Consider the following 26,988-nt stretch of genomic DNA (forward strand, 5'->3'; position numbering starts at 1 on the left):
CCCGGATTTGGCCACCACAGCCGGTCCCTCCCAGCCCTGGCCATGCAGCAGCAGCCCCAGGAGGGACGCGGGCAGCGCCGCTGCCTGCCTCAGGCAGCGCTTTGCAGCCAGCTGGGAGCACAAGCCCTGCTGTAGCCCCTGGCTAAGGGCAATGAAAAATAATTAATCCATGTGTTGAATACCTTGCAGCAGTACAGAGGAAACTTGCCAAGCTGTGGGAGTGAGGAAGCGTGATCACCCCCACTTACCAGACAAGGAGTTCACACCTCGGGCTGAGCCAAACTAAAGCTGTAAGATGTGCCTGTCTGTCAGAAGCGGTAGGATGTTTGTAATCCAGCTGATTCCCACCATCCTTGCAGCTCACATGGCTCTATTATTATCATTGCTGTTGCAAGAATTATTATTTAGCATCGGGAAGAATGAAAAGGAAATATCACCCATGTTCTTGTCACCACATTAATACCAGCCAATCTTTTCAGCAGATACCAGGTTTCAGTCTTTCCTGCTGGGCCACACAATACGAGCTGCTCTAGAGCTGCTCCTCGCAGTGGGTCTGATCCTACCAGGCAAGTGACATTTCTGTGGCTAAGGCTCACAACAGCAGGCTGGTTCCCTGCAGAACAGCCAGCTGGGAGCACCACGCTGGGCCAGCAGCACTGCCCGCATCCTGTCCTCGAAACTACCTCCTGCTGGGTTTGGAGAGGTGTCGGCCTTTGGTGGGAGAGAGTCATCCACCCTGGCATTAGGAAAAGCTTTTTGTTCTTTAAACTGCCTCGGGCATTTAAGTCATTAAGGCAGGAACGGCTTACTCTAAGCAGCTAGAGGATTAGTGGGAGTTATAGGATACTCTCCGCTCTAATACTTTCCCTTTTTGCTTCAGTTGTTCTGTGTGTGTGAAGCAAAAAGGATGCCACCCTCATGAGGAAGGTCACTGTCACTGTGAGGTCCACAGACACGGCCACGAGGAAGAAGGTCACAGCCGTCCCCACAGTTATGCAAAAGATGATGACAAGGCAGAGAGTGTCACTGCCACTCCCATGCCATACACACAGCCATGAGAAAGCCCCAAGCCTTTTCTACACGAGTTATTAGCATGGTCATTGGCATGAGAGCAGCTACAGAAGGAGCAGCCACCGGCTCTGTGGGAAGCTATCCCCATGCGCAAGGAGACACATGTGGCTACCACCCAGCTCAGAGCAATGTCATGGTATGTATAGACAAGGACTGAAGGATCCTGCAAGGAGGTGGACATGCCTGACTTCCTTGTGTTTTCCGTGCTTTCGGCTCAGTTGTTTCAAACCTACCATCTATTTCAAAAAACATTTACTTATGTAATGCTTCTAAAAGCCAACAATTCAAAACGCTACCCTGCAATTGTCACACAGGGCCAGGAGCACGTCTGGGAGCATTCCCAGCCCGGGCCAAGCAGGAGCACAATCGCAGGGATGAGGGACTTGTCACCCAAAGGATGCCCGGTGCCCCGAGCTCCTGTTCCACACCCACACGCTCAGCCCCACCCCCGACAGCCAGGCTGGCCCCGGGGCTCACGGTTCCTCCCGCAGCTCTCCTGGTGCCGGCGGCTGCGCCCCCTTGCCCACCCCGCGCCGGGCCCGCCTCCGCGGCCGCGCAAGCGCCGCGCCGAGCCGGGCAGAGCCCAGCCGGGCAGAGCCGAGCCGAGCCGAGCCGAACCGAGCAGAGCCCAGCCGAGCCCAGCCGGGAGGGGCTGGGCCAGGTAGAGCGGCGGTGAATCGGGCAGAGTCGAGCCGAGCCGGGACGCGCCGGGGCGCTACCGCCGCCGCTCCGGAGCGATCAGCACCGCGGGCACGGACAGCGCCCGCCGCCGCCGGCCATGGAGGCCGCGCCCTCGCCGCCGCCCCGGGAGCCCGAGGGGACGCACCGCGGTCGCGACCCCGCCTCGCCCAGGTAGGAGCTGCGCGATCGGGACGGGGCGGGGAGCCGGTGCCCCGGCGGGTGGGAACTGCCGCCACTCCCGGCTCTGTGTGTGGAAGTGGTCGGTGCCACTGGGTTTTCCTGGGACCAGGGTCCCCCAGTTCCCTCGAGGAACTGTCCTCCTGTCCTCCCACCGGTGGTGAAGACAGAGTCCCTCGCTGCCTGTCCAGCTGCCCACCCGCGATTCGGGCTCTGGCGATATGCGCTGCCCAACCGGAGCCCTGGCTGTTCTTGCCCTGGGGCCAGGAACACCGTGCAGAGCCAGTCGTGCCGGGGGGGCTTCCTGGTTTGGCCGCCCAGGCAGGTTTCGATCCTGCAACATGGTGTTTCCCTTCTGCAGCAACGGGAGAGCTATTGTTGGGAAGCTCAGCCTGTTTCAGACAGAGCCTTATTGCACTCAGCCGTGGCAAACATGGGTTTCAGTCCAAAGATCTCCTCCATAAACCCCTACATTCCTCATCTCTCTGTGCCATATGCTCCCTTACCTGGTGTCTTAAACCAGGCTAGCAGCCACAATCATCAGCATTTTCTGGAAACACCAACAAGCCCATAATAATCGGCAAGGAGCCATCCCATATTCACAAGTACATTGGCACTTGTTAGACCCGGGCAACAGACATAAGCTCTTCAGATTCTGCTTGACCAGAGCACACCCCGAGGTCAGCAGCACACAAATCCTTTCTGAAAGCCCAAGGGTTCCATTTCTGTCTGGGACAGGATATGCGGGCTGAGAGCCCCACCCGCCCGGGGGCACTGACAGGGCACTCACTGCTCGTCAGACAGCTCTGATGTCCTCGGCCAGAGGCTGCAGTGCCTGTGGCTCTCAGTCTTCAGAAATTCTCACACAGTCCAGCACTGGTTTACACCTCGCACATTCAATGGGGGCAGAGCTGTCACTGGAGCCATTTTCTTTGCTTGTCTGAACACTCCTTTGCCGTTCGGACAGGTCTTGAAATGAACACTGCAGCCTGTGAGAGGGAAGTTATAGAGTTAAGCCACCTGACACAGGTGTATTTCAAACTTCACCCATGCTGCTCACTCAGTCCTAGCTCTGTGGTCCCCACCCTCTGCCCTAGCCAAGGCTCTTCATCATCAATGCTCACCTCACCAGCAGAGAAACACAGACATCAGAAAACATCACCTTCCTCCTGTCCTCTTTCAGCCTGGGACACCAAGGTGGGGATTGTCTTTTCCTTTCCCTTTCCATTTCACTCTTTTTTTTTTTTTTTCTTCAAAACAAGGCTTAGCAAGCATGATTTTCCTAGTGCAGACAGAGCTGTTCTGGCACTGAAGGTTGGGTAGGAACTTTGAGCTCTCCGTGTCTGGCTCTATCCCAGCGCACACACACACCTGTACCCACGGTAGCAGCAACAGCTGCCTGGGGTAAAGGTAAGGCTGTTTGCACGAGTCAATGAAAAGGATTATAAAATGAAACTTTTCCTGGCAGACTATGTGGGAAGCAGAGTTTTGCAGTCTCATTAATTTTTCATGATGATTTAACATACTCAGGAGTTTCACTAACAAAAAGACTGTAGGTCTTCTCAAGGGTATGCACAATCCTGCTGCTAGACTGAAAAAGCAAAACAAAAGAACTCCGCAGGAATTGTTCAGTTCACAAGGATTTGCTGCAGCCAGAGGAGGAGATGGATTGCTCAGGAGTGCCTGTCTTTGCCTGTCAGGGAGACAGGAGCTAGATAACGAGGTGACAGTGAATGCAATGAACCCTTCCCTAATCCCAGGGAAAGGGTACTCTTATCTCCTTGTGAAATACAACGAAAAAAATCTCTTTTTCTCAAGAGCTCCACTGCAGTTTTGCTGGTGGTATGTTCAAAGAGAAATTTAAATTCCATTATAAAACACATTCTTAAAAAATCATTTACAGCTCTCCAGGAAAAAGCTATTAGTCTAGATGGAAGCTGACCTATAGCACATGGATTTAATCCAGAAAGAATTCATATTTCTTTTTCATTTGGGAACACTTCTCAGCTGATATGCAAACACAACTTTGCTAGAGGAAGGCAAAAAAGGGTAAAGTGAATCAAACTAGCTTCTTTTTTTAATGAATGAAATTTTGTGGCACTTAATTTCTAATTGAGCAAAGGTTCTTGATGAAAAAGGGCTCTGGTTGTAGGCAAGGTACAGACTTCTGCCATTTTTCTTGTTTTTATTCCCCCTTGAGATTCCTCTGGCAACAGGAGAAGTTGTAGTTTGAGTCAGGCATCAGACAGCTCCATTCACTCGGTAGGTGTTTCCCATCTTTCATATGCAAAGTGCTTCTTTCTTGATCCTCTCTTTAGTATGCAAAGGGGAAAATGATCTATTAAAAAAAAAAAAAAAAAAAAGGCAGTGCGTATAGAAATGGGTTTGGGGGAAACCGATGTAATTAGGCAGACAGAGAAAGGAGCCATTCCTGCAAAAGGCTGAGTATTTTTGGCCCATTACCCTCTCAGAACCACATGTGCTCTCCTGCTGTGTGGCTTGTGGGGGACAGCATGACCAGAGAGTGGCAAAAACTGGAGTTGCTTAGAAAAAGGAAGGTGACCATATGCTACTATTTCCCTGCCTGCAAATCTTCCTCTATCCCAGCTCAGCTCCATGTGCTGCAGAACAGAACCATCCTGAGGGGAATGTGCTGGGAGCGAGAAGCCAACACAGCATGTTTCTAGTAAACCACCCTGCTTGGGCTGAGTGAGCAGGTAAAGCCAGGTCCTGCAGCCATTCTCTGTGGGGCAGAAGGATGCTGGTCTCTGGAAGAGGAAGATAATCCCTGCCAGGGGGGTGGACTGACAGCATACAGCCCTTGGCTCCTGCCACAGATCCTGTATCCCACCACTGCTCCACATCCCTGCAGACCTGGAATGGCAGAAAGCTGTCTCCTTAAAATCCTGACCCTCTCTTTCCTGTTTCCTTGCGGGAAGAAGCTCCAGTCCTTTTGCTGGGCCCCCCACACAAGGTAGGGTGTTTGTGCCCTGGTCTTCATCTGAGAGGCACTGCTGCACTCAGAGTGGCTCGGGCAGGTCCATAAATTGGATTATTATTCTGTCTAGACATCTCAGGGCAAGAGACAGGGAAGGAAGAGCAACACAGCTCACTGCTGTGGGTAACAGGAGCAGTTAACCCTAGGCCATCCCTTCCCTTACACCCTTTCTTTTCTCCTTTCCCAGCATCTCTCAGGTTGCATCCAGCTGAACCTGGAAAAGAAAATGGAGGCTGTCAGCCACCTCTGGGGACTTTTCTGCAGCCAAGACACCATTTCTGTTCATTTAATCCCAAAGATATTGAATATCTGACACAGCCCAGAGTGGGAATGAATGTTAAAAATAAAAGTCTTTGTCAGTGTCAGTTTGGCAAATAGAGTCCAGTGTGGTGCTCTGCCCTCTTCTCCTTATGCCTGACAGCAAACAGACATCAGAAATCCCCAGAAACATTTTTCTAGCATAGTTCAGGGTCCTGAGGGCCCAGAAAAGTAATAGCAACATGGTTTCAGGCAAAGAAGGAGCAGCCTACGTGTCTGGTGCAGACCTCAGCAGACCAAAGGTTAAGCTCACCAGCACTGCAGCTAATTGGGAGAGCAGCAAGTGGAGACTCGAACTCTGCTGAGCTGCCAGTGGTGATTATCCAAACTGATCATTATTTGCAAGCTCCAGGTTTCCCTGGAGATTGTGGACAGCCAAGGTCACATCGTCATGGAGTTGGAGAGGGATGAGCATAAGGGAACTCATATCTGAAGGGTGATTGATAGAGCTGTAATTGTTTAGTCTGAAAAAGAGATAATGGAGAGAAGTCACGAGTGAATAATCCAAGCTTGCCAAAGTTATTCCAGAATCTGAAGTCACTGAACAGGCCAGGGATTGAGTTAGGAAATGACATGCGGGGGAAGAGCAGAACTTGACAGTATTTCACAGCAAAGATGGTAAACAAGGAGAGTGTGATTTCATGTGAAATATTAGACTCAACGTTACCAACGTATGTGCGGAAAATCCGGAGGCAATCTGTGATATCCAAGAGTTTGGCATCTGCTTTCCCCACCAGGAGGTTTTGTAGCCGAGGGGCTTGTGGAGGAAGAATTTTTCATTGCATGGTCTCCTGCCTCTCCCTGACTATGTTCAAAGTGTATTTTGTAAAAGCCCTTTTGTTCTGCTCAGTGTCACATACTCTCAGATGAGGCAGACTGGCTAATTAAGTCGTGAAGAGCCTCTGGTCCCAGATTGCTGTGCAGATACAGTAGTTTAAAGGGATAAGAATTTTGCTCTTCCTTTGAAAAAAGAAGTTTAGAAACATAGTAGAGGTGTAGGAACACCAAAACACAAGATGTCAGTGTGGCAGTGTCTTTATGAATTATTATGCACTGTAGGAGAGCATCACCTATTTAAAGTGTGCAAAAACTAGGGAAAACAATGGGATCAAGGACAAGGAAAAAGAGGAACTCAGAGGCAACAAAGAGTCAGAAAAGGTCTAGACCTTGTCAAAGCATAACACTACCATGACTTCATCTCTCTGATGAAAATTCCCCATAGTACAAAACTACAAACTCCCTGCAGACAAGTCACTGGACACATGAGAAGAGTGGGATGATTTACACTTCAAGCTTGAGAGCGTGACTTGAGGGACCCTCCAGGTCAGCTGTCCCAAACAACCTCTGCCCCTGCAGCTCACCAGCACTTTAGGGGATGTGATGGTTTAGTATCCTCCTATCAGGTTGCCTCTATAATAAGTAGAGAAGTGTAATGACTAATTAAAAATGTGATTTTATGTGTTGACTGCCACAGACCCTAATCTTTCCTTGGTCTGCCTGCAGCACTCCTGTCCCCTGCTGCACGTGAATCCCTGCCTGTGCAGGGACATCTCTGATGAGGCTATAAGAACTCCAGACAAGAGCTCAGATTGCATCTCCTGAGCAGCTTTGCTGGCACCACATTTGTAATCTCATATATGACAAGTGTGGAGTCTCCTGTTGTGAACTACCTTTACAAGAGCTCTAACACAAATCACACGCTTGAAAGGCCAGGTAATCCTGTCACTAATCCACCTGGGACAGGACAGCAAGGACATCAAGCCTATTGTTGATGTTATCTGACAAGTTCTGTTGCTGACTGGGGTATCATTGTCACAGTTCAGGAGCTTCTGCTTTGCCAGCTGCTCTCCCTCTTGCTGCATTGAACCAGCTCAAGTCTTACCAGTACCTTTCCTTGCAGCTCAGAGGCAAATGAGCACTGGAACTGCTGGGGACAACCTGATCTCAACCTTATCTCACTGAGGTGAGATAAGGTGTGTGCACACACCTGTCTGCTGGTTTTCTGGCACCTGCTTCAGCACAGACACTGACTTCTTTCCGGATACTTTGCATTTGCATATCAATTATGGCTTCTGAAGTCAGGACCCAGGAATGTGCTATGTGTGTCTGTAACTGCTGCAGCTTTCTTTAGGCTTAGAAACTAAATGTAGCATTGGGTGGGGCTTAATGAGTCAAAATTTCTCTGTTACTGGTCCCTGGACTGGTACAGTGTGCAAATGAAGCTAAGTGCGATGCTTGTGGCATGAGTGTCCACATCAGCACTGATGTAACTGCTACCAAAATTCTGACTCTGCTGTAATGATTTTAATGAAATAAACCCATTTTGTACAAAAATTAAATATAGTTTATCAGTGTTGATAAACTCAGCCGATGTTGGAAAGTACACAGCACAGACTGCCAAGGCCAATATGTCCTGCTTTCAGGAAAAAATAGCAATTTTCAAGCAATACTGAGCTAATAGTATTCTCCAGACTCTTTTGTCTTTGATAATCTCCTGCCAGTTAACTTTGGGTGCAATTCCAGAGACATGTAATCACTAAAATTTTGCCCTTTTTCTATGGCTATGAGAAAAATAAATGAGAGGGACTCTACAAAATATAAAAAACATCCTTCCCCCACCTTTTTACCTTCATTTTTTTCCCATATCACACAAGGTCCCTCAGGCTAAAGTTCATCTCACTGCAGTCTTGCTCCAATACTCATAATTCTTTGATGATTTGAGACACTTTGTGATTCTGGCTGGCCTGAACTGTTCGTCCTTTTTAATCCTGGATGCCAGGCACTGCAGCAAGACACATAATTCAGCTGTAAGAGACCATGGCACGTGCTCTGAACAAGGACCAGAAACTGCTGGTGTCTGCATCTCTTGTGACAGCAATTCCTAAGGCATTTTTGGGGTCAGAAGGACCTCAATTTATTGTGTGTGAAGGGGTTTTTGTTGTCACACAGACTAAGCAGTCCCTCAAAGTACTATTCAAACTTTCTCCAAGCTAGTAAAACCTCTCAGGGTCCATAAATCAAGAACTATAGGAATGAAATAATGTTTTAGTTCTTGGGAGAGAAGAAAGTGTATCCTGCAGACACCTCATCACTTGGGAACTGGAGTCTGCAAATATTTTGTCTAAGCAAATTCAGCAGCCAGAGGATGGTCAAGTTTCAAAGGATCTATAGAGATCCCAGTCCATCCCCCTCCAACAAGGTAAGACAAATAAAATTTGTTGCTGTCATCCTTGGGAGATGTGTGTCTAAAAAGTTCCTGAAGAGCCCGGTGGAGCATGCAGGACATGGGAGCCATTAAGGAATGTGCCAGGCTGGAGGCTGAAGGCCCTGTTAGGTGTCACAGCCCTCAAGTTCACTGCTCAGCTGTGTCAGTGCCAGGGATGACTCACTCTCCTGCTGACCCAACATGGAGCAGTGCCAGTCCTCCTGCAGAGCAATCACACTAATTAATCCTCCCAAGGAGTGCAGATAATTGAGTGGCTTCTTCACATGCAGATTCCTTTGGTTTCTATTTGTCCAGGCCTCTGTAATATCTCTGGGTCCTGATTTAGGACCCCCCTCCACAGTGAAATATCCTGGAGAATTTTTCAAACTTTTGGAAAAACGCACACAGAAGATGGATTACAGGATTCTCCATCACTTGGGATCCCTGAATGAGTCATGGATGTCTTTATAAAAAGCATAATCCAGTCCAGCCCTTAGGCTGACTCCTGGTACAGGATACAGTGGGTGAGGTTTGACATTTGTGTTATGTGGGAGGTCTGTGAGCATCTCCAGTTCTTGGGATTCAGCTCCCCAGTGCAGCCTTTCAACCACCTTTCCCTTAATTTCTCTCACAGGGAAAAACAAAATGCAGGACCTTGCCAGACCTGCCTTGCCATGCCAGAGATCGGGAACGCTGAGCTCAGCTACAGTGGCACTTCCTGGGAAAAAATCTGCCCAGTCCATCACTGCCCCATTCCTGCATCCCCCGGGCTGGGGGAAGACAACTTGCCCTCCTCCAGCCACGCGCTTGGGCCAGGCTCCACGCAGTCCAATGGCCAGGTGCCATCCAGCTCACAGGACTCACAGCAGCACCACCCATATTACCCCTGCAACCAGGAGGAGTCCCGAGGCAGCTACGGCCTGCCCTCTCTCCCTGGGCATGGCGAGAGGCCCGTGCTGTGTTCCCACCTTTCCAGTGGTGATCTTGTGCCAGCTTCCCACCACGAGGCCTCGGAAACGCCCTGGAAGCAGTGGTCCCCCGGGCAGCGGCGGCCGGTGCAACATCACGTTGTCACAGTCAAGTAAGAGGCACACGGAGGGCGGCTCAAAAGAGCATCTTGCAGACTTGGCGGGGGGAAGGGGGAGGGATGAGCAGGGTCTGAGCTGGCATGGATGAAGCATGGGTTTGCTCTTCAGCTCGGGGCAGCAGCTGCTCCAAAACACATGGAAGGATCCAGTTTGCTCTCTACTTCTGTGTGGGCATACAGAGAGCTGCCATTACCGTGCCAGGGAGAGGTGGGATTTCCTTCTCAAGGGAGTGGCTGGCTAAAGCCGAGGTCACTCAGTCACTCCTGGGTCATGCAGCTGTGAATATGTCCATCTTCCCTTACCTTTGTATTTTCTCCCTTTGCACTCCTAGCCACCCAGCTGCCAGTCCTTTATCTTGGCAGAGTTCTCAGTGGTGGGAACAGAGTTCATTTCCTTCCCCCAGAGAAGCTGCTGCCAGTGCTGGAAGGGAGTGGCAGCAGAGGTTAAGCACTGGCTGCAGCTGAGCAGTAAGAGATACTAAAGGGGTGAACATTATTTGGCTTTCCAGGTTGGGCAGCAACCAGGGTATGAATTCCTTGTTGTCCATGACAGAATCCATTTGTATGTAGTGTCTGGGTAACAGCAGCCTGAGCTACAACCTCTACTCCTTTCAGCCAGCACCATCCTTCCTCCTGAGTGTGCCTTTTAGAGTCCACTCTTGGCACAAGAGATCATGATCCCTTCACTGCTGTAGCCGTAGCCATGGAATCCTGATAAAAGATGGCACAGGATTCCTTGCCTGTGTACAGTATTGCAGTGTTAGGCACAAAAGCCCTGTAGAGTCTTGTTTTCCAGCTATTTACACAGGATTTAATTTGCTTGTGTTTGTGTAGAGGAACTGCAGTCAAAGGAGCCTGGGTCCTTTATCTGAATCATTTTCCTGGATCCTTTTTCTGGATCCTTTTTCACTCATATGCCATCAACAAGATTGCCAACCACGTCCTCTGTAACAGGTTATTTAAGCAGGAGGCACAGCTGGATTGTAAATCCTTGGCAGAGTGTGCAGCACCAGCAGTCAGAAAAGTGATAACATAATAATGCCAGAATGAGGTTTTTAATCCAAGTAAATCTGCTTGAAGAGCTATTGTGAGGGAATTAGCACAGGATGGGCAGTATACTGCTGGAGAGAGACCTCGCTTTGATAATCTGGGGAGGCTTTTGCTCTGCTCCTCTCTGTCCCAAATCTACAGAGCATTAGCGTGACAAGCAAAACACAGAATCATTTATTACATGAGCCACCCGGAGTGACTCTGCCATGGGGAGCTCTCCTCCACTGCTTTTCCATTTCTCCCACTCATAACAAGGCTAGGAAGGATGAGCTGCCTCAAGGTCCCCAGTTGGCTGCTGCATGGAGGGGGGGCCATCTGCCCAACACAGATATTGGAGTGCAGCAGGACCTTCTCCCAGTTTAAGCAGGAGCGTAGGAGGGTGAGAGGAGGAGGGAGCACTGGCTGAGCAGAGCTTGGCACAGCTGCAGAAGGAGGTGGGAGCAGTTCTCTGGAAGCTGTGACCAAGCCAAGGCTGTGCCAGACTCTGGGGCATGTTTCAAGGGGACCTTTCAGTGCAGAGAGAGAGCAGAACAAAAGGTCCTGTAGATATCTGACCCACCAAGATGAAGCTTTTCTGACAGGATGCTGGTGGAAGACTTGTCCTAGGGATTCACTGACAAACTTTGGATCCCCTGGGGAAGGCTTCTTTATTTCCCCCCTCAGAGCCCTTCAAGTAGGAGTGACAAATGCTCCTCTGTGAAGAAAATCCAGATAAAATATTTCTAGCAGTTCCACTGGCTTTCTGCTCTTATAGCCTGAAAAGACACTGTCTTTTGAGAGACCCAGGAAACAAATGAGAGACACCTTTTTGGGAAAATCCTCACTGAGCTGAACAGGAGATAAAAACTATCTATAGTTGTTGCTAGCCCAGCTCATGAGATTTGATAAAGAGGTTTGCTTTCATCAAGAAACACTTTAAGAAGTGCAGGGAAAGCACTTAAACCAGATAGATTTTAATTGATCAGATCTGAAATGGGATTTCTATAGGACTGCATTGCTAATTTCCAGTACTGTCTGCAGGGTTTTCTGAGAGGGGCAAAATGAGGAGTGACTGCATGACTTCCCATCCTGTTTGGTTAAAATGGGAGAGAAAAAGACTCTATTATTCATTAAACTAATTCACACAGTGATAGAACTGTGTCAGCACTGGCTCACCTTGGTGCTTACAGCCCTGCAAGGGCTAACCTGCTCAGGGATCAGCCCAGCACTGGACTTCCCAGGAAAATAATAAATGATCACATCTTTTTTCCTTTCTGTCTGCAGACATGACAAAGCTTTCAGGATGCCAAAAAGGTATGTTTAACAGCAAAAGCTTCCTGTCCTTGTACCCTGTGATCAGTGCTCTCCTGTCCTGATATTAGGAGAAGCAGGGTGTTACTGCTGATGACATCCCAGCAGGCCCGGCTCCAGAGGCGAGGTCAGCACTCCTGGGGCTTTCCACTCCTTGGAAAAATCTCCTTTTGCTTGAGAGATCAATTTAACCTGCATTAATGAATAGTAACACTGTCTCAGTAGCTGCTCTTGGGCAGGTGCCTGGCTCTAACCCATACAGTAGCTTTGTATGTATAACTCTGTATGTGTCTCTCTGTGCGTGTGTGCGTATATATATCTATATCTATATATCTGTGTGTATGTAAGATTAATCCAGCTTATCCTATCAGAGGAAAATAAGGAAAAGAGCCCATCCATGAAATAAACTCATCTATTCAAAAGACAGAAAATTTTAAATACATTTATCAAAATTAAAATAATTTGATTTACTTTTTAAAATCTAACTTTTTTTCTGGATGGTTTGGGTAAGCACCTTCCATCATCAGCAACTGCAGCTGATTTGTTTTGTTCTTTCTTTTCTGGTAATTTGACATGGAAATATCCAAAACAGCCTCCAGAAATTAGGTACTCTAATAAATAAAGAGCAGTTTTGTTCATTTTCATAGTAAAGACTTCGTCTATGAAAACAAACTTCATAAGGCAATTGTAAACTGAAAATAAAACCAAAACAAAACCAAAATTTAAAAAAAAATAAAAAATCAAAAGTCATGTGAAAAGGTGTTTGAAGTGCTTATGATGACTTCTAACGATAAAATAGCTGTAGTGGAGTCCCAGGTAAAAGGGGCAAAAGAGCAGGCAAGGAGAAACATTCCATCTCAAATAAAATTCATAAATATTTCCTTTCCCTTCACAAATGCTTGTCAACTATTTTTGCACAAAGAATTTGTTATATTTCAGAAATGCATCAGAACACAAAAGAACTAACCTGCCAAACCAGAGCAGGAACCCATTCTGCTATCTTATGTCTCAACTGATATTTCTGAAGACAAAAAACTAGACACAGTAAAACCTGCACTGGTAAAAAAAAGTGGAAGAGTAACTTTCAGATCATCCTATATGGATGTTTGTCCCAAAGGAAAAACAGAACTTGGAGAGAAAATTTTGCACCAGCTCTTCAAGAACAAAAGTAACTGGCAAATAATACTTTGGGCAGAGTAAGCTGCTTCCCCAGAAGGGTTTTAATGTCATCAAAATTTTGTGATACATCATTAAAATTGTATGTATTCTAGTGAATTCATATTAATTTGGAGCAGTGTCTAAATACATTAATTTAGACCAATGACAGTGGGCTTGCTCAGGTCAGTTACCTTCAGGGACTCTTCAGAATAATCCAAAGATTTCTCAGGGTCCAGTTGGTAAATCTGTAGCCTAAACTGTTGCAGCAACCAGCCAACATTGCACAATGTGGGGGAAATTAAAAGGCTCTTTCTAAATGCACTCTTTGAACTTAAATGTTTAAAGCTTCATTTTGCTCGAGGACACATGAGTCTGGTTTTTATTATTTCTGATTGAAAAAGCTGGAAAACGCAGGGAGGCAAAATGTAATTACCCGAGTTAATTAGAGCTGCCTGCAAATATCCAGTTAGAGGTGTAATATGTTCATTAATAGCTGCACTAGAGCCTCCAAGCTTCACAATAAATAACTGCACAAACCAGAGACCCTGATTTTTTTCCTTCCTGTTACTCACACCTCATTGGCTCAACAGCAGGTTTTGTGCTCAGAGCAGAAGCATCTTACCAGCTGCGTTTTTTCTCCTCCTGTTGACTGCAGTTACTCGCAGCTGATGGCGGAGTGGCCGCTGGCCATGCTGGTGCTGTGCTCTGCGGTAGCAGCGATCTGCACCGTGGTTGGGCTGCTGGTTGGGAACCTGCCTGACTTTTCAGAACCCCTAATGGTAAGTCCCTACAGCTGAGGTATCAATAGGAATGTAAGGAAAATCCATGCCCAACCAGTGATATCATCCCTCCAAGATGGGCAGAATGTGCCAGTCCTGCACTGCTGCCCCTGACACACAGGAAGAACACAGCCCATGCCAGCGGCAGCCACCAGCCCATCCCTCAACCGTGCTGTGCACTCCTACCAGTGCCTTCACTCCAGTGTGGAGACGCTGACAGCACAAACTGGGATTGCTCCCTTTGCTCCCCTTCCAAGGCTGGAAGGCTGGGATTGCCCACAGTGAAGAGCTAGGCTTGGCAGAGACTGGATAGAGGAGCTGGCTTTGGCTCCTACAGTCTGTGCATGAGGCTTTTGATTAGGAGAGCATGCCCTGTACTGAGCACTATGCACATGGAACGTTCTCCATGTGGAATGCCACATTCCCTAAAATCATCCCTGCCTCTGGTTCATGGAGGAATCTTGGGAAAATAAGAACACACTAGAGTTTGCCCACAGAAAGGAAAATTAGTGCCATTTCTGTAAGGGACTACTACACTAGTAAAGGAGGATAAATTCTTAGGAGATAAGGGAGAGAGAATTGTAGCCATTGTTGATGGGAAAGGAAAGAAAAAGGAAAAGGAAAAAAAGGAAAAGGAACATGTTTGTATTTTTTCTCTTATCTCTGGGATGCAGTATTTCCAGGGAAAGTTCAATTTGTGCATCTCTCCAAGATGCAGTAACAGTCTCATACAGTTTCCATGTGTCAGAGGAGGCCTAAGAACCGCTGAGCTGAAGTGGAGCTGTGACAAAGCCCTTTTCCTTGGTGCAGGGTTTCGAGCCACGGGACACTGACATTGGCAGGAAGCTCATTGTGTGGAGGAATATCGAGAGCCACACAGGCTACAAGAAGACCCTTTCCCTTTCTCCCTATGCCAAGAAGAAAAGGTATTTGAGCTTGGTTTGCGGGGTTTGATGAACATGTTGGTTGTAAAGTCACATATCCAATATTCCAAAATATCTATGTGAATTCCATATATCCTACACTTAAAATCAACTGAGGCATTGGAGAGTTTGAAGTCTGTGTGCCTGCAATGGATTTGGGCTTCCTATTCTGTGAGCCTTGTCAGTGAATGTAACTCCCAGCCAGGCACTCTCTTGTTAATAATTATAGTTATTAACAATAATCTGCCCTCTTGCTAGCTATGATGACCTTGGCATTGGCAGAGGACAGAAGGTTGCTCAGGGAGAACAAGCAGCGAGGACACGGAGAATGGTGGAAACCATCTATGGAGCCGATGGATTCTTCTGTGGTCCCCCAGGTGACTGAAATCTTGATGGGGCAGTAAATACTGCACATCCAGAACTCAACTGACAGAACTGTCAGAGTTCAGGACACAGGGAATACTCTGAATTTGCTCTAGGCAAGCCTTGCGTACAGTTCCACCAGTGAGAACTCTGACAGTGCTCTCCCTGCACTTCATACCTCACTGGTCAGAAAAGGCTGAGTTAGAAATTCAGAAGAGTTGGTTCTCCTTCTTAACTCTTTGCCATACTTCTTGTTTTCCCTTTAGAAATATACCTTGAAAGCACACATCAAAGGACTAATGTTCTCACCATTTACCCATACCAAAAGTGAATACTCTGAAGAAACAACATATGCCCCGCTTGCTGTCTGCTCCCTCTCCCTTGTCTGCTCCCTCTCTCTCTCTGTTCCTTCTTTCCTTCTTGAAAAATATAAATGGCAGTAAAATCTGTAGAGAAAACCAGAAAACTCCAGCATCCCCCAGATTTGTCCCAAAATGGGCACTAATAAGTAGAAAGAAGAACAGCATGCAGATATTTTTATTCTCTTCCCTGCCTTCTATCCACCTCTGAAACAAGCCACACACCAAACCCGCAGGTCCTTGGGGGTTTTTGACTGAGCTCAAGCTCCTCCCTTGTTCCAGGGATGCAGAACCAGATGCCAGCAGTCACTGAAGGCAAGCTGACATTTGATTTTGAAAATGCCCTGATGCTGCTGACCAATTTCAAGGGGCAGGGGTGAGGTCACACAAGGCTCATGCTCACTATTGCCTTGTGACCTGCTTCCCTCCAGGGAGCCCTCCAGCGCAGTCCTATGGACAGAGATATATATTTCTTTTTTCTGTGAAGAAAGAGTCTACTCCAAACACCCTGGCTGATTCATCTTCATTACCCTATCCTTTTATGATTTTTTTCCTTCTTCTTTATTTCAGAAAAGAGCTATTCCCAGCTGGTATTTATGTCCACAACTGCTGGGAGCTTATGGAACTTGCAAGCAATTCAGTCTATGTGTCAAATGGAACAAGACAAGGTCAGTGATGGCAGGAAGAACACAGTACAGGCTGTCTCTTTTCTGTCTGCTGCAGTCTTTGATGTCTTGCTGAGAGGATGCCAGACAAAAAAACAATGTAAGCTATACAAGAATTTTCACCTGGAGGATTCCAAAACATTTCACTGACTTGGCAATATAGGGATAATCCCACCTGCCAGTTGCAAATTAAACAAGAATAAATGGCAACTGAACAGGAGCTGGTACAGAAGCCAAAGGTGTCCGTCAGAAGCTGCTGAGGATTTTGGGCAGCAAAACATAATTATGGAAGTGGAGCTACCAGCGTGGAGACTGGTGGCAAGTTTTACAAGTGGGAAGCTTAATTGGATGAGCTGCATTTGCCATAGGAGCCAAAATTTCAAATCTGCATTTAAAAAATATAAATAATGGACAGGGTTTAATTTTTACTAAAGTCTACCAACTTTCCATAGCATTGGTGTTTGGGATTTGTCACTGGGAGGATGGCCAGGGATAGGTGGTACACCAGGGGAAGAGGAGAGAAGAGGAGACTCGAGGAGAGGAGAGGAGACTCGAGGAGAGGAGACTCGAGGAGAGGAGACTCGAGGAGACTCGAGGAGAGGAGACTCGAGGAGAGGAGAGGAGAGGAGAGGAGAGGAGAGGAGAGGAGAGGAGAGGAGAGGAGAGGAGAGGAGAGGAGAGGAGAGGAGAGGAGAGGAGAGGAGAGGAGAGGAGAGGAGAGGAGAGGAGAGGAGAGGAGAGGAGAGGAGAGGAGAGGAGAGGAGAGGAGAGGAGAGGAGAGGAGAGGAGAGGAGAGGAGAGGAGAGGAGAGGAGAGGAGAGGAGAGGAGAGGAGAGGAGAGGAGAGGAGAGGAGAGGAGAGGAGAGGTCAGGAACAGGACAGGAGAATTACTGGAGTTAGTAAGGAACACTGGGGCTGCAAGAAATGGTCTGACCTGATGCCCCCTCATGTTTTTCAGATACGCTCACATGTGCATTTTAGAGACCTCTGCCAGCGCACTGAAGCCAACGAATGCTGCCCAAGCTGGTCCCTGGGGAACTACATTGCTGTCCTGTACAACAGGTCTTCGTGTCTGGAGATAACCCAAGGAGACATCTCCCACACCCTGGCCCTGCTCCGTGCCTGTGCTCCAGACTACCACCGAGGTGTCCTCACTCCATCCTGCATAGGCCCCGAGGCTGTCAGACAGAAACACTCTCAGTGTGCCCAAGTCCCAGAAAAGTGCACCCGCTTCAACGCCATCTACCAGCTGCTTCACTTCTTGGTCGACAGGGACTTTCTCAGTCCCCAGACGATGGAGTACCAAGTGCCCTCTCTCAAATACAGCCTGCTTTTCCTGCCTACAAGAAAAGGTGCATCTATGATGGGGATCTACTTAGACAACCTTGAAACCTGGGATCTGTTTGATAACTACACATCTATCACTGGAATGGACTTGGGCCTTAAACAGAAGCTATTCCACCACTACCTTTTACTGGATACTAAGTATCCAGTACTGGCAATATTAGCTATTTTTCTAAGCATTTCTTTTTATTTACGTTCACTGTTTATTACCTTGATGGTCCTGCTCGCTGTTGTCAGCTCTTTGATGATCTCCTACTTCTTGTACAAGGTGGCCTTCAGATTCACCTATTTCCCTTTTGTCAACCTGACAGCAGTCATTGTTCTCAGCAGCATTTGTGCCAACCACACTTTCGTCTTCTTCGACCTGTGGAACCTCAGCAAGAGCCAGAACCCTTCCGCCGGGCTTGCTCAGTGGGTGAGTCAAACCATGCACCATTTTGCCTATCTCATGCTGGCCTCGTGCTTCACGACCGGTGCTGCCTTCTACGCCAGCTACATCAGCAACATCACAGCCATCCGCTGCTTCGCTGTCTACATGGGCACCTCGGTGCTGGTGAACCTGGTTTTCATGATGACCTGGCTGCCCTCTTCGGCTGTGCTGTACGAGCGCTACATTGCAATGACCTGCGTTTACAAGCCAGAAGCCTACTGGAACAACAGCAGCCACAAGAGAGTCGCTCTCTCCATTCATTACGTCCTCCGGGCTCTCCAGAACACACTGTCTGAAACCTCCAAGCTGCTCTTTGAAAAGCTTCTGCCTTGTGGAGTCATCAAGTTTCGGTACATCTGGATCTGCTGGTTTGCTGCCCTAGCCATAGGAGGTGCCTACATTTCCTGTTCCAACCCCAAACTCAAACTCCCGACTCTGGAGACATCATCTGTCCAAGTGTTCAGGCTGAGCCACCCCTTTGAGAGGTACGATTCTGAGTACTGCCACCAGTTCATGTTTGAGAGGCTGGAGCATGGAGAAGGCCAGCGTATGCCTGTCACCATAGTCTGGGGCATTCTGCCCGTGGATAATGGGGACCATTTCAATCCAAAAAGCAACGGCACCCTAGTGACAGACACCACCTTCACCATCCAAAACCCTGATGCCCAGAAGTGGCTCCTTGAATTCTGCCAAAAAGTGAAGAACAAAACTTTTTATTATCCTGATGCAGAACAGAAATCTACTGTGTGCTTCATGGAGGAGTTCCTCAGGTGGATGGGCAGTCGCCAGTGCTCCCAGCGAGACCACAGCTTCAACCTTTGCTGCAACCAGTTCTCCTTCCCTTACAGAAGTGAAGTCTTCCTGCACTGCATCAAAATGATGCTCCTGGAAGAGGGCAGGGAAGGGGCAGAAATGTATGATCTGGGCCTCAGGTTTGATGGGGAGGGAAATGTTGCTGCCTTAGTGCTGCAGTTTCAAACTATTTATCACTATACCTTCAACTACAGCAGAGCCAAACAATTCTATGAGGAAATCAGCCTCTGGATAACAGAGGAAATGAAAACTGCCCCCGTGGGGCTTCAGAACGGATGGTTTACCAGTAAACTAGAGCTGTACAACCTCCAGCACAGTCTCAGCACAGAAACCATGGTGGTCATGGGGCTCTCCATAGCCATTTCCTTCGTGGTGCTGCTGCTCACGACCTGGAATGTTCTCCTTAGTGTTTTCTCAGTTACTGCCATTGCAGGCACCGTCCTGGTAACCGTTGGCCTTTTGGTCCTCTTGGAGTGGCAGCTCAATGCAGTGGAGTCTCTCTTCATTTCAGCTGCAGTAGGTCTCTCTGTTGACTTCACTGTCAACTACTGCATCTCCTATCACCTGTGCCCCCATTCCGACCGCCTGAGCCGAGTGGCCTTTTCCCTGAAGCAGATGAGCTGTGCCACAGCCATGGCAGCTTCTGCTCTCTTCTCTGCAGGGGTCATTATGTTGCCTGCCACGGTCCTGGCGTACAGGAAGCTGGGGATATTCATCATGATGATCAATTGTATCAGCTGTGGGTTTGCCAGCCTCTTCTTCCAGTCGCTCTGCTGTTTCTTTGGCCCAGAGAAGAATTGCGGGCAGATCCTTTGGCCTTGTGCCCACACCATGAAAGACTACTCTGATGACTCTGGGCCAAATGGAAACTTTGCCTGTGGGGGCAGCGAGAAGCAAAACCGGTTGCGGAAGGTCCAGGAGTCCAACACTGCAAACGAGCAATACGAGCTCCAGCCCTTGTCCAGGAAACTCAGCGACAGTTTTGACAACAGCACTTCCACAAGCAAGCTGTCCAACCGGCCCTCTGTGCTCTCAGAAGACATACAAGTTGAAGACAGCAGATGCCCTCGCGTGGGAATGCACCCCTCCCTGGAAAGAGAGAGACAGAGCCTGCAGGATGCCCTTGGAGACCAACAGGTCAGCCTGTGCCAGTGTCCCGCCTTGCAAACTTCCTCTCCTTACAAGCACAGCACCTCAGAAACAGAAATTCACAGGGAGAGACTCTGCCGAGATTGTCGCTGTCGAAAGTATGGTCTGAAAGCATGGGATGGGTCTGGGCTGGACCACATCCAGCCGGCCGGCGTGAAAGAAGAAGGGCAGCTCAACAAATCCCAGTGCTCCAGTGATACTGCCCAGCAGCAGTCAGATTATACCTCAGACCACAGCCCTCTCCCTGCTGCTGACATCTACAAAATTCACAGATGCCTTTGTTCTCTTGGCAGCTCTTTCGATATGCTCAACATCTCCAGCGAGACATCAATCAGTGATTTTGAGCAAGGCCTGAAGCTTGCTGAATCAGCCAGTTCCTGTCCTGATGCCTTAGAGCTGTCTGACTCCTACGGTAACGCGGAGCGAGGTTACCTGAACGGGAAGAGAGATACCCTGCGGCTGGACCTGAGGGAGACTGTCTTTGATGTCTCTCCAGCTGCATCACAGCAGAACAGCTCTTCATGGAAAAATCGGTTTGGATTGGGGAACGAAGGGCCGGTCGTGCTGCCCAACAGCCAGCCAGACATGCCTGATGTTTGGATCAAACGATCCAGTGCACAAAGTTCTGGTTACAACAGCTGAGACCTTGCAGAAAGCAAAGCTGCTGCTAGGGAAAAGGGAAGTCTGAATGTCCTTAGAGCTGTAAATATCAATTTTTTCCTCCCACTTCACCTAGAGCTGAGACTGAGACTATTTCTTAATATTTCAGCTGTGCAAAACGTGTGTTTTCACAGGAATCAGCAGATCTGATGCCAGTGAGAGGACGTGGGAGCCATCGTGATGGGACTACAAGCCCCTTGACTTCCAGTATCTGGTGCCATGTTCACAGCTGTTCACAGGACTTACCGAGTAAACCTGGTTTGTCATTTCCTACAAGGTGACTAGGTTTTGTTTGCTTGAAAGAAATAATGAGGTGAAGCTCCCCAGGTATTTAATGACAGAGTGCTCATGTAAAAAAAAAAAAAAAAAAAAATTAAAAAAATTCCAAAACTGAGCTACTGAAAATCTAGGTATCAAGTGAAGTGTATTGTGAATAATAAAAATTAAAATATTTAATTTTCTACTTTATGCAAAGCCCAGATTCACAGACCCCACCAAAATAGCTCAGATATTATAAAAAGTCCCGCCAAGACTTCTGAGTTGACACAGCCTCTTCCTGACCATGGAAGAGTCTGCAGAATCCAGCCCAAATCTATTTCCAGTAACAATTCCAGTTTGTTTTATCTGAAGGAATTCTAATACTGCCAAAGATTTTCAGTGTGAATTTCCCCCTTGAGAAAAGAGTCCTCGTCCCCGCTGGACTCAGGTGCCTTGTTGTGTGCTCTTTACAGTGTGTTTCCACTCAAGGCATTCCCCTCAAATATGTACCTTTTTAAAATTCACATATCTGGTGAATGTTGAATTTTAGGGTTTTTTCCCCCTCTACCAGAAACAAACAGGAAAACAAACATTTATTTGCCCTGATTTGTTGGAAAAAATTAAAACATTCTAGCTACAAGTTGATGTACAATAAATGCTTGTTAACAACCTTTCCTAAAATCTATGTGATGCTTCATTTTCACCAAGAGCACTGTGGTTATTCATCTTTTAAGTGCCTAATACATTTTCCAAAGGGAAGTATACATCTTTAAAATACTTATTCTTCGGACATCCATGAGTTGTCCCTGTGCTGTGGGAGAGAGACAGCAACTCGCTGATATCCATTAGGGACATGGACTTTTAAAGCTAATACCAGAGTTTGAAATATGTCAGATATGTCAGTTGCATGAGTCTGTATTTTTTTCATGTTTCAGTTTCAGGGTTTTATCCTGAAATTATCATGGTTAATGTTCAGGTGGAGATTTAGGCAGCCAAAGCCACCCTCAGGCTGGAACTGCAGCATCCTCCTCAAGGAGATGTTCCCCATTGCTATCGGGAGAGATTGCCCACCCATCAAGAAAAACATGTTAGCAAGCAGTGCAAAAATGTCTTTAAGCTGGGAAACGCTTTATACAGATGCCTCATTTGATGAGGCATTTAGTAGGCAATTTTAGTACCTCACACACCAGCAGCACCAGTGCCCTGACAGCTTTTGTGTCCTACACGACTGCATAGACGGCCACAAACCCTTTGATCTTTGGGCCCTGAGTGCCCAAATGGGAAGGAGGGGAGGGAGGGGAGGGAGGGGAGGGAGGGGAGGGAGGGGAGGGAGGGGAGGGAGGGGAGGAAGGAACCTCGCACCTGGGCCGTAATGGCGGCCAACGCCTTCCCTGAGGGAGCGGGCGCGAGGCAGAAAACGGTGCGGAGCAGAAAAGGCGCGAAAAAGGCGGCCCGCGAGCGCCCACGCCCTCAGTCCCCATTGGCGCGCGCCGCCCCGCCCCGCGCACGCGCAGACCCGCCCAACCGTCCCCGCGCAGTCCGGTTTGAACTGCTGAGGGGAGCGCGGCCGCCATGGACGGACGGTGCTCCCGCATCCCCGTGTACTCCCGGTTCTGCCGCCCCGAGCCGTCCGCAGGTGAGTGCGGTGCACGGAGGGACGCCCGGGAGCACGGCTGGAGGGGTTCGGCCGAGAGCTGCAGCAGAGAGCTGCAGCAGTGAGCTGGCGTTAAGGAGCTCCATCTCTGCCTGGCTACGTGAAGGCTGTTCCAGAATCTAATTAGAAGCTTTATTCCACTCTTTTTTCCCTATTTAGGATTTAGGTTAACGCTCAGCCTGCTGTGTGTACCCTCCACCGGCTGAAGGCAGCGGCCCATTGATGTGAAAGATGCTTCATTCACAGTCTCTTTACTTTTCTAAATATTTTAATGCTGCTTACAGCACTTTATAGCATTTTATAAGCGGGAAGCACCCAGGATTAGCATTCAAAACATGGAAGCTGAGCTAAATCGGTGGGAGCTCTGCATTGCTCTAATGTAAATGTGCTCATGGGTGTGTCATTTGAAAAATATTTAACTTGAGGAAGAAAAAGCAACTTCCTAAGCCCACTGAGTGAACAAAGCTTTATATACTCAAACAATTGTGATTTAAGAGAAATAAACTCTACATAAAAAGCTAGTTTTCTGTTGTTTTTTCGTAGCTATTTGCTCATAGCAAAATATGGAGGTCTCTTAACAGAGTTTCACGTGGCCTATGTTTGTTTTGCTTCCAGTATTGAACAACAACCTTGTGGCATGATGTCTGCTTGATGTTGAGACCTTCTTTATTGTATATTATCATTTCAGACTCTCATTAGTGTTAGCCTGGTAATTGTATTTTAGCACTGTCCACATCTGACCTGTTTGTGGCTTATTCTGGACACTTGATCCTGGGTAAAACTTGAGGACTGCTCTTAGTTACTTCTACCTTAAAGTCTCCATTTCATCCAGATATAACTGTTTTACCTCAAATTAAAGGCTTAAGAGACCTTAAAGGAGGTTACTTCTAGGCTGAGGTGTTTTCACAGTTGTCTTTTTCTCACAGAACTGCAAGTGGCTTTTCCTTCAAAGAGAAAATGTGCCAGCAAAACATCAGATCCAAAGTTCAGCGGGGTTCCCAGTCTTCAGCTTGTCTCAAACGTTACAGTGGACAGTGTCTTCAAGGCTGCAAACCAAGGGTAAATCAAAGCAAAATATCAATGGATTTAATTGGCAGATGTCCTAAAGATGCCTCGTTTTGCACGTTTTGTCAAACAGGCTTGGTGATCTGCAGGAACACAGTAGTCTGCTGGTAATTGTATTTTATCTCTTTTTTAAGGTTGCCTAAGTCTGACAAGAGAGGGGAACCGGTTCCAAAGAAGACAGTGGCAAGGCGGTATGTCCCTCCCTTCTCTGTTAGCTGTCCTTGTGCTGTGTTCCCCTGTGGAGGGCTGCAATGAGCTCTCTGTGGGAACTGCCAGTGGTCAAATAAGAGATTTTAGGCTTCAGGCATTAGCTTGAGCCTGTTGAAACCAAGTCACATAACTTTCTCAGACTGGCCTGAGAAGTGTGGCTTGGAAAATCATAAGGAGGAATCAAAAGAGTCCTTGGAAGAAGGAAAACAACCTTTGCAGGTGTTGTTTGGATCCTTGTTGTTTACTTGCAAGAAACAGTCAAGAGGCGGTGTTCCCAATTGTCCAATGATGGTGGTGTGTTGGTTTAATGGCCAATGAGAGTTTTACCTCTTGGACCTTCTTGGACCTGCTGATAAAAGAAGATCTGGAATAATAAAACTTGCTCTCTTGTGCAACCCAGCAAGAGTCTGTGTCATGCATCTGCCATTTCTTATATAGCACAAGCTCTCACCTATGTGCAGCTTTCCTGCCAAGTTTTCTAGTTAAATCTGTTGGTCAGAAACAAAAGCAAACACTTAAAAGAGGGCATAGCTGTGAAACTAGGAGGTGTGCAACACTGGTATTTTTTCTCCTGAGTCTTTTCCCCTTAACTCCACAGCCCTCTCGGCAGACACCAACTAGAAGCAGAGCTGAAAAAGAAGGATCAGTTGGTGGAAACACTCAAGAAACAGCTAGCAAGAGCAGAGGTAAGGATAGGAGAGAAAGATAAATAAACCTTTATAATTTCTATGTTCTGATCCATACAGAGTCATGTTAAGGATTGTCTCACTTGTTTTCTTGTCTTCATCAGAATGTCTTTGTATTCTTCTGCAAGTTGTTTTCCCATCTGCTCAGCTCTGGGGAGGCCAAACTGGGAATATTTTGTCTGGTCCTGGGCTCCTGGTACAAAAGAGATACGGATGTACTGGCCAGAGTCCAAGAAAGGGCCACAGAGATGGTTAAGGGACTGGAGAAAAGCCTGAGAGAGCTGGGACTGTTCAGGGACTTCTGTTTCAAACAGACCTGATCTTGTGGAATCAGGTTTAGATTCAGAATTGGCACTTTATTATTCCCTGGCTCTCCCAGATAACTCTTAAGATATGCCTAGTGCTACTTCTGTCATGTACAGGAGGCCCTCCTGGTAATGTACAGCTGTAAAATCTCACTTTATTTTCCAGTTGTCAATTGTGGGATGATCATTCCTCTTATCTCACAGCTTGATTTTCTTAAGAGCCTCTGAGACTTCCTATGAAATGTTTCCAAAGCTTTTGACACTATCAGCCAGATCACCCTAATCCACATGATTATTGATCCTCTTGAAGAATTGCATTCAACTTGGGAGGTTGATCAGCTTATCCAATTGCCTGGTAATGTCTGGATTGTGTAGGGAATAATGCTGCGGCTTGAAGACATAAGACAGCCTTTTCTTCACAATGTTTATATGCTCCTCCATGTGTACATTATTTATCTGAAAAAAAGGGAGCACAAGAAAAGATAGAGTTGCCTAAAAGGAATATCAATTTTTCTAGTAATTGGTCTGATGTGTGGATGTAATAAATGTATTAATCCTGTCAAGAAGCTGGAGCAAGGACCTGCAACAGCCTAATTTTCTGTGGTGATAGAGACAAAATGCAAGGTCTAATTCTTGGTGCCAAGTGCAGCACTTGTGAACTTGCTATTGTCAGTACTACTAAGGAGAAGAAAATCTCCTTGGAAACTTGCCTCACAGCCTGTTTTAATGGCAGGGCACTATTAGGGAGTTAAAGAAGAATGAAGGGCTGGTCCATGAAGTTGAGAAGCTCAAGAAAATTCAGGAGACTTCCATGATGATTATAGAAAGCAGAAACATCAATCCTGGTAGGGGTTTTGCAATTTGCTTACATCCTAGCACTTCTCCAAAATGTTTTTTTCTCTTCTGTTGTAACTATTCATAAGAAATTTGGACTTCCTTTTTTAGGGAATATTGGTGGGATTCTGGGGTTTGGGGATTTGGGGGAGTTTTTTGTGGCTGAAGAGAGCTGTTTCCTGTAGAAGGCCCTGGATAAACTAACTTAATATTTCTTGCTGTGGAAAGTTACTTTGAAAAGTTGTTTATTCTCAATGTAATGTGATATATTAGAGGTTTACTAACGTACCTCCTGAATTACTTACAGGTGGAAACATAGAGGAGGAAGAAGAGATACGTGCTTGCAGGGAAAAGACAACAGTAAGAAAAGCTTGAAAAGGCCTTGAGGGGTCTGTGTGCCCCTACCCTTCTCTCCTGCTGCTGAAATAGCTGAGACTCACATTTATTTGCATCATTTTAAAAGTCATTTTCCTTTTGACTCCAGATGCTGACTCAGAAGGTCACAGAAGAATTGAGGCTATATTGTCACACAGTTGCAAAAGAGAAGGAGATGCTTGAGGTAAGACTGACTCAACCAGACAGCACCAGGCTCTCAAGGAGGTTATTTTGCTTCTGCCAGTCCCACGTGAACCAGATGAAAACCTGCAGTGTTCCTCTTTCCATATAAACACACTTGTTAAGGAAACTGTTACTCTCCATTTAAATAGAGGGATCCTTCAGCCTGGTTGTTGTTCTAGAAGTCAGATAATTTGATTTCAATTGGAAACTGTTGCAGAGCAGTAACCCTGGTAATCTCCGGGGGAACTGAGAAGTGTGCAAGCACAAGTGCCTTCAATTATTACCAATATTCAGGCCAAAATATTACAGTTTAATTACAAAGTACAATTCTACAATTCTTGATAAAAAGTCCAAGAGCTAAAATATAACTGTTATAGGAGACTTCCTAAATTTTGCTCATAGATGAATTTACATTTTCCACAAGCAAGCAAGGTAAAAGAAATCCCAGACTAATAGGAGGAAGAGCTCAGGTGCTGTAGGACTTGGCTTTTCTGTTCCTTACTCTGGTGTTAGTAAAATGTGGTGTGCACTGACTTCTCCACAGACAGCGATGGCCAAGTGGAAATCGGTCCTAGAGGAAAACCAGCGTTCCCTGGAGAAGCACTCCCACTTCCAAGCTCAAATTAAGGAATGGACAGCCACGCTTGAAGCGCTGGGGAATATCCTGGCAATGTGAGGAATGAGGACGGACTGGGATTTTTGCTTTTTCACCCCTAATTCAGCGGTCCCTGTTTGTCAAGCCTAGTTCCTGCTGTTTCCTCCCGGGGTAGGGACGGACGGGGGCGTGAGGCAGTAGCGAGGGTTCGCCTGGTGTCGGGGTTCGCCGCTCTGTTGTGTGTCCGGTGTCGGTGGGTTTGGTTGATTAAAGGTGCAGCAAGAGCTCGGGCTCGGCCGCTCC

At 47.3% G+C, this 26,988-nt stretch overlaps 2 protein-coding genes across 2 annotated transcripts; both read left to right on the forward strand.

The window, feature by feature from the left end:
- The first annotated feature begins 1,849 nt into the window (after positions 1 to 1,849).
- On the forward strand, positions 1,850 to 21,397 carry DISP2 (dispatched RND transporter family member 2). The gene is made up of 8 exons (XM_058848125.1): positions 1,850 to 1,923; positions 9,085 to 9,531; positions 11,851 to 11,880; positions 13,691 to 13,814; positions 14,625 to 14,740; positions 14,996 to 15,114; positions 16,030 to 16,127; positions 17,083 to 21,397. Exons 1-8 carry the CDS (start codon positions 1,850 to 1,852, stop codon positions 20,500 to 20,502), a joined length of 4,428 nt encoding a protein of 1,475 aa, XP_058704108.1. The 3' UTR covers positions 20,503 to 21,397.
- An 890-nt stretch (positions 21,398 to 22,287) lies between these two features.
- Positions 22,288 to 26,963, forward strand: LOC131583788 (uncharacterized). Its single transcript, XM_058848248.1, has 8 exons — positions 22,288 to 22,414; positions 23,359 to 23,491; positions 23,632 to 23,688; positions 24,306 to 24,393; positions 25,432 to 25,543; positions 25,840 to 25,892; positions 26,017 to 26,091; positions 26,635 to 26,963. The coding sequence occupies exons 1-8, from the start codon at positions 22,351 to 22,353 to the stop codon at positions 26,764 to 26,766; spliced, it is 714 nt and encodes a 237-aa protein (XP_058704231.1). The 5' UTR covers positions 22,288 to 22,350; the 3' UTR covers positions 26,767 to 26,963.
- The last annotated feature ends 25 nt before the right edge of the window (positions 26,964 to 26,988 follow it).

This window comes from Poecile atricapillus, chromosome 1, assembly GCF_030490865.1.
Source record: "Poecile atricapillus isolate bPoeAtr1 chromosome 1, bPoeAtr1.hap1, whole genome shotgun sequence".
NCBI lineage: Eukaryota > Metazoa > Chordata > Aves > Passeriformes > Paridae > Poecile > Poecile atricapillus.

What these genes read in the sequence shown, in the direction of transcription:
- LOC131583788 (XM_058848248.1), top strand. Translation starts at nt 22,351, where the DNA reads ATGGACGGACGGTGCTCCCGCATCCCCGTGTACTCCCGGTTCTGCCGC. An exon ending in CCGCCCCGAGCCGTCCGCAG is followed by an intron (nt 22,415 to 23,358) that starts GTGAGTGCGGTG and finishes TTTTTCTCACAG; the next exon opens with AACTGCAAGTGGCTTTTCCT. An exon ending in TTCAAGGCTGCAAACCAAGG is followed by an intron (nt 23,492 to 23,631) that starts GTAAATCAAAGC and finishes CTCTTTTTTAAG; the next exon opens with GTTGCCTAAGTCTGACAAGA.
- DISP2 (XM_058848125.1), top strand. Translation starts at nt 1,850, where the DNA reads ATGGAGGCCGCGCCCTCGCCGCCGCCCCGGGAGCCCGAGGGGACGCAC. An exon ending in CGCGACCCCGCCTCGCCCAG is followed by an intron (nt 1,924 to 9,084) that starts GTAGGAGCTGCG and finishes TTTCTCTCACAG; the next exon opens with GGAAAAACAAAATGCAGGAC. An exon ending in CCCTATGCCAAGAAGAAAAG is followed by an intron (nt 14,741 to 14,995) that starts GTATTTGAGCTT and finishes CCCTCTTGCTAG; the next exon opens with CTATGATGACCTTGGCATTG.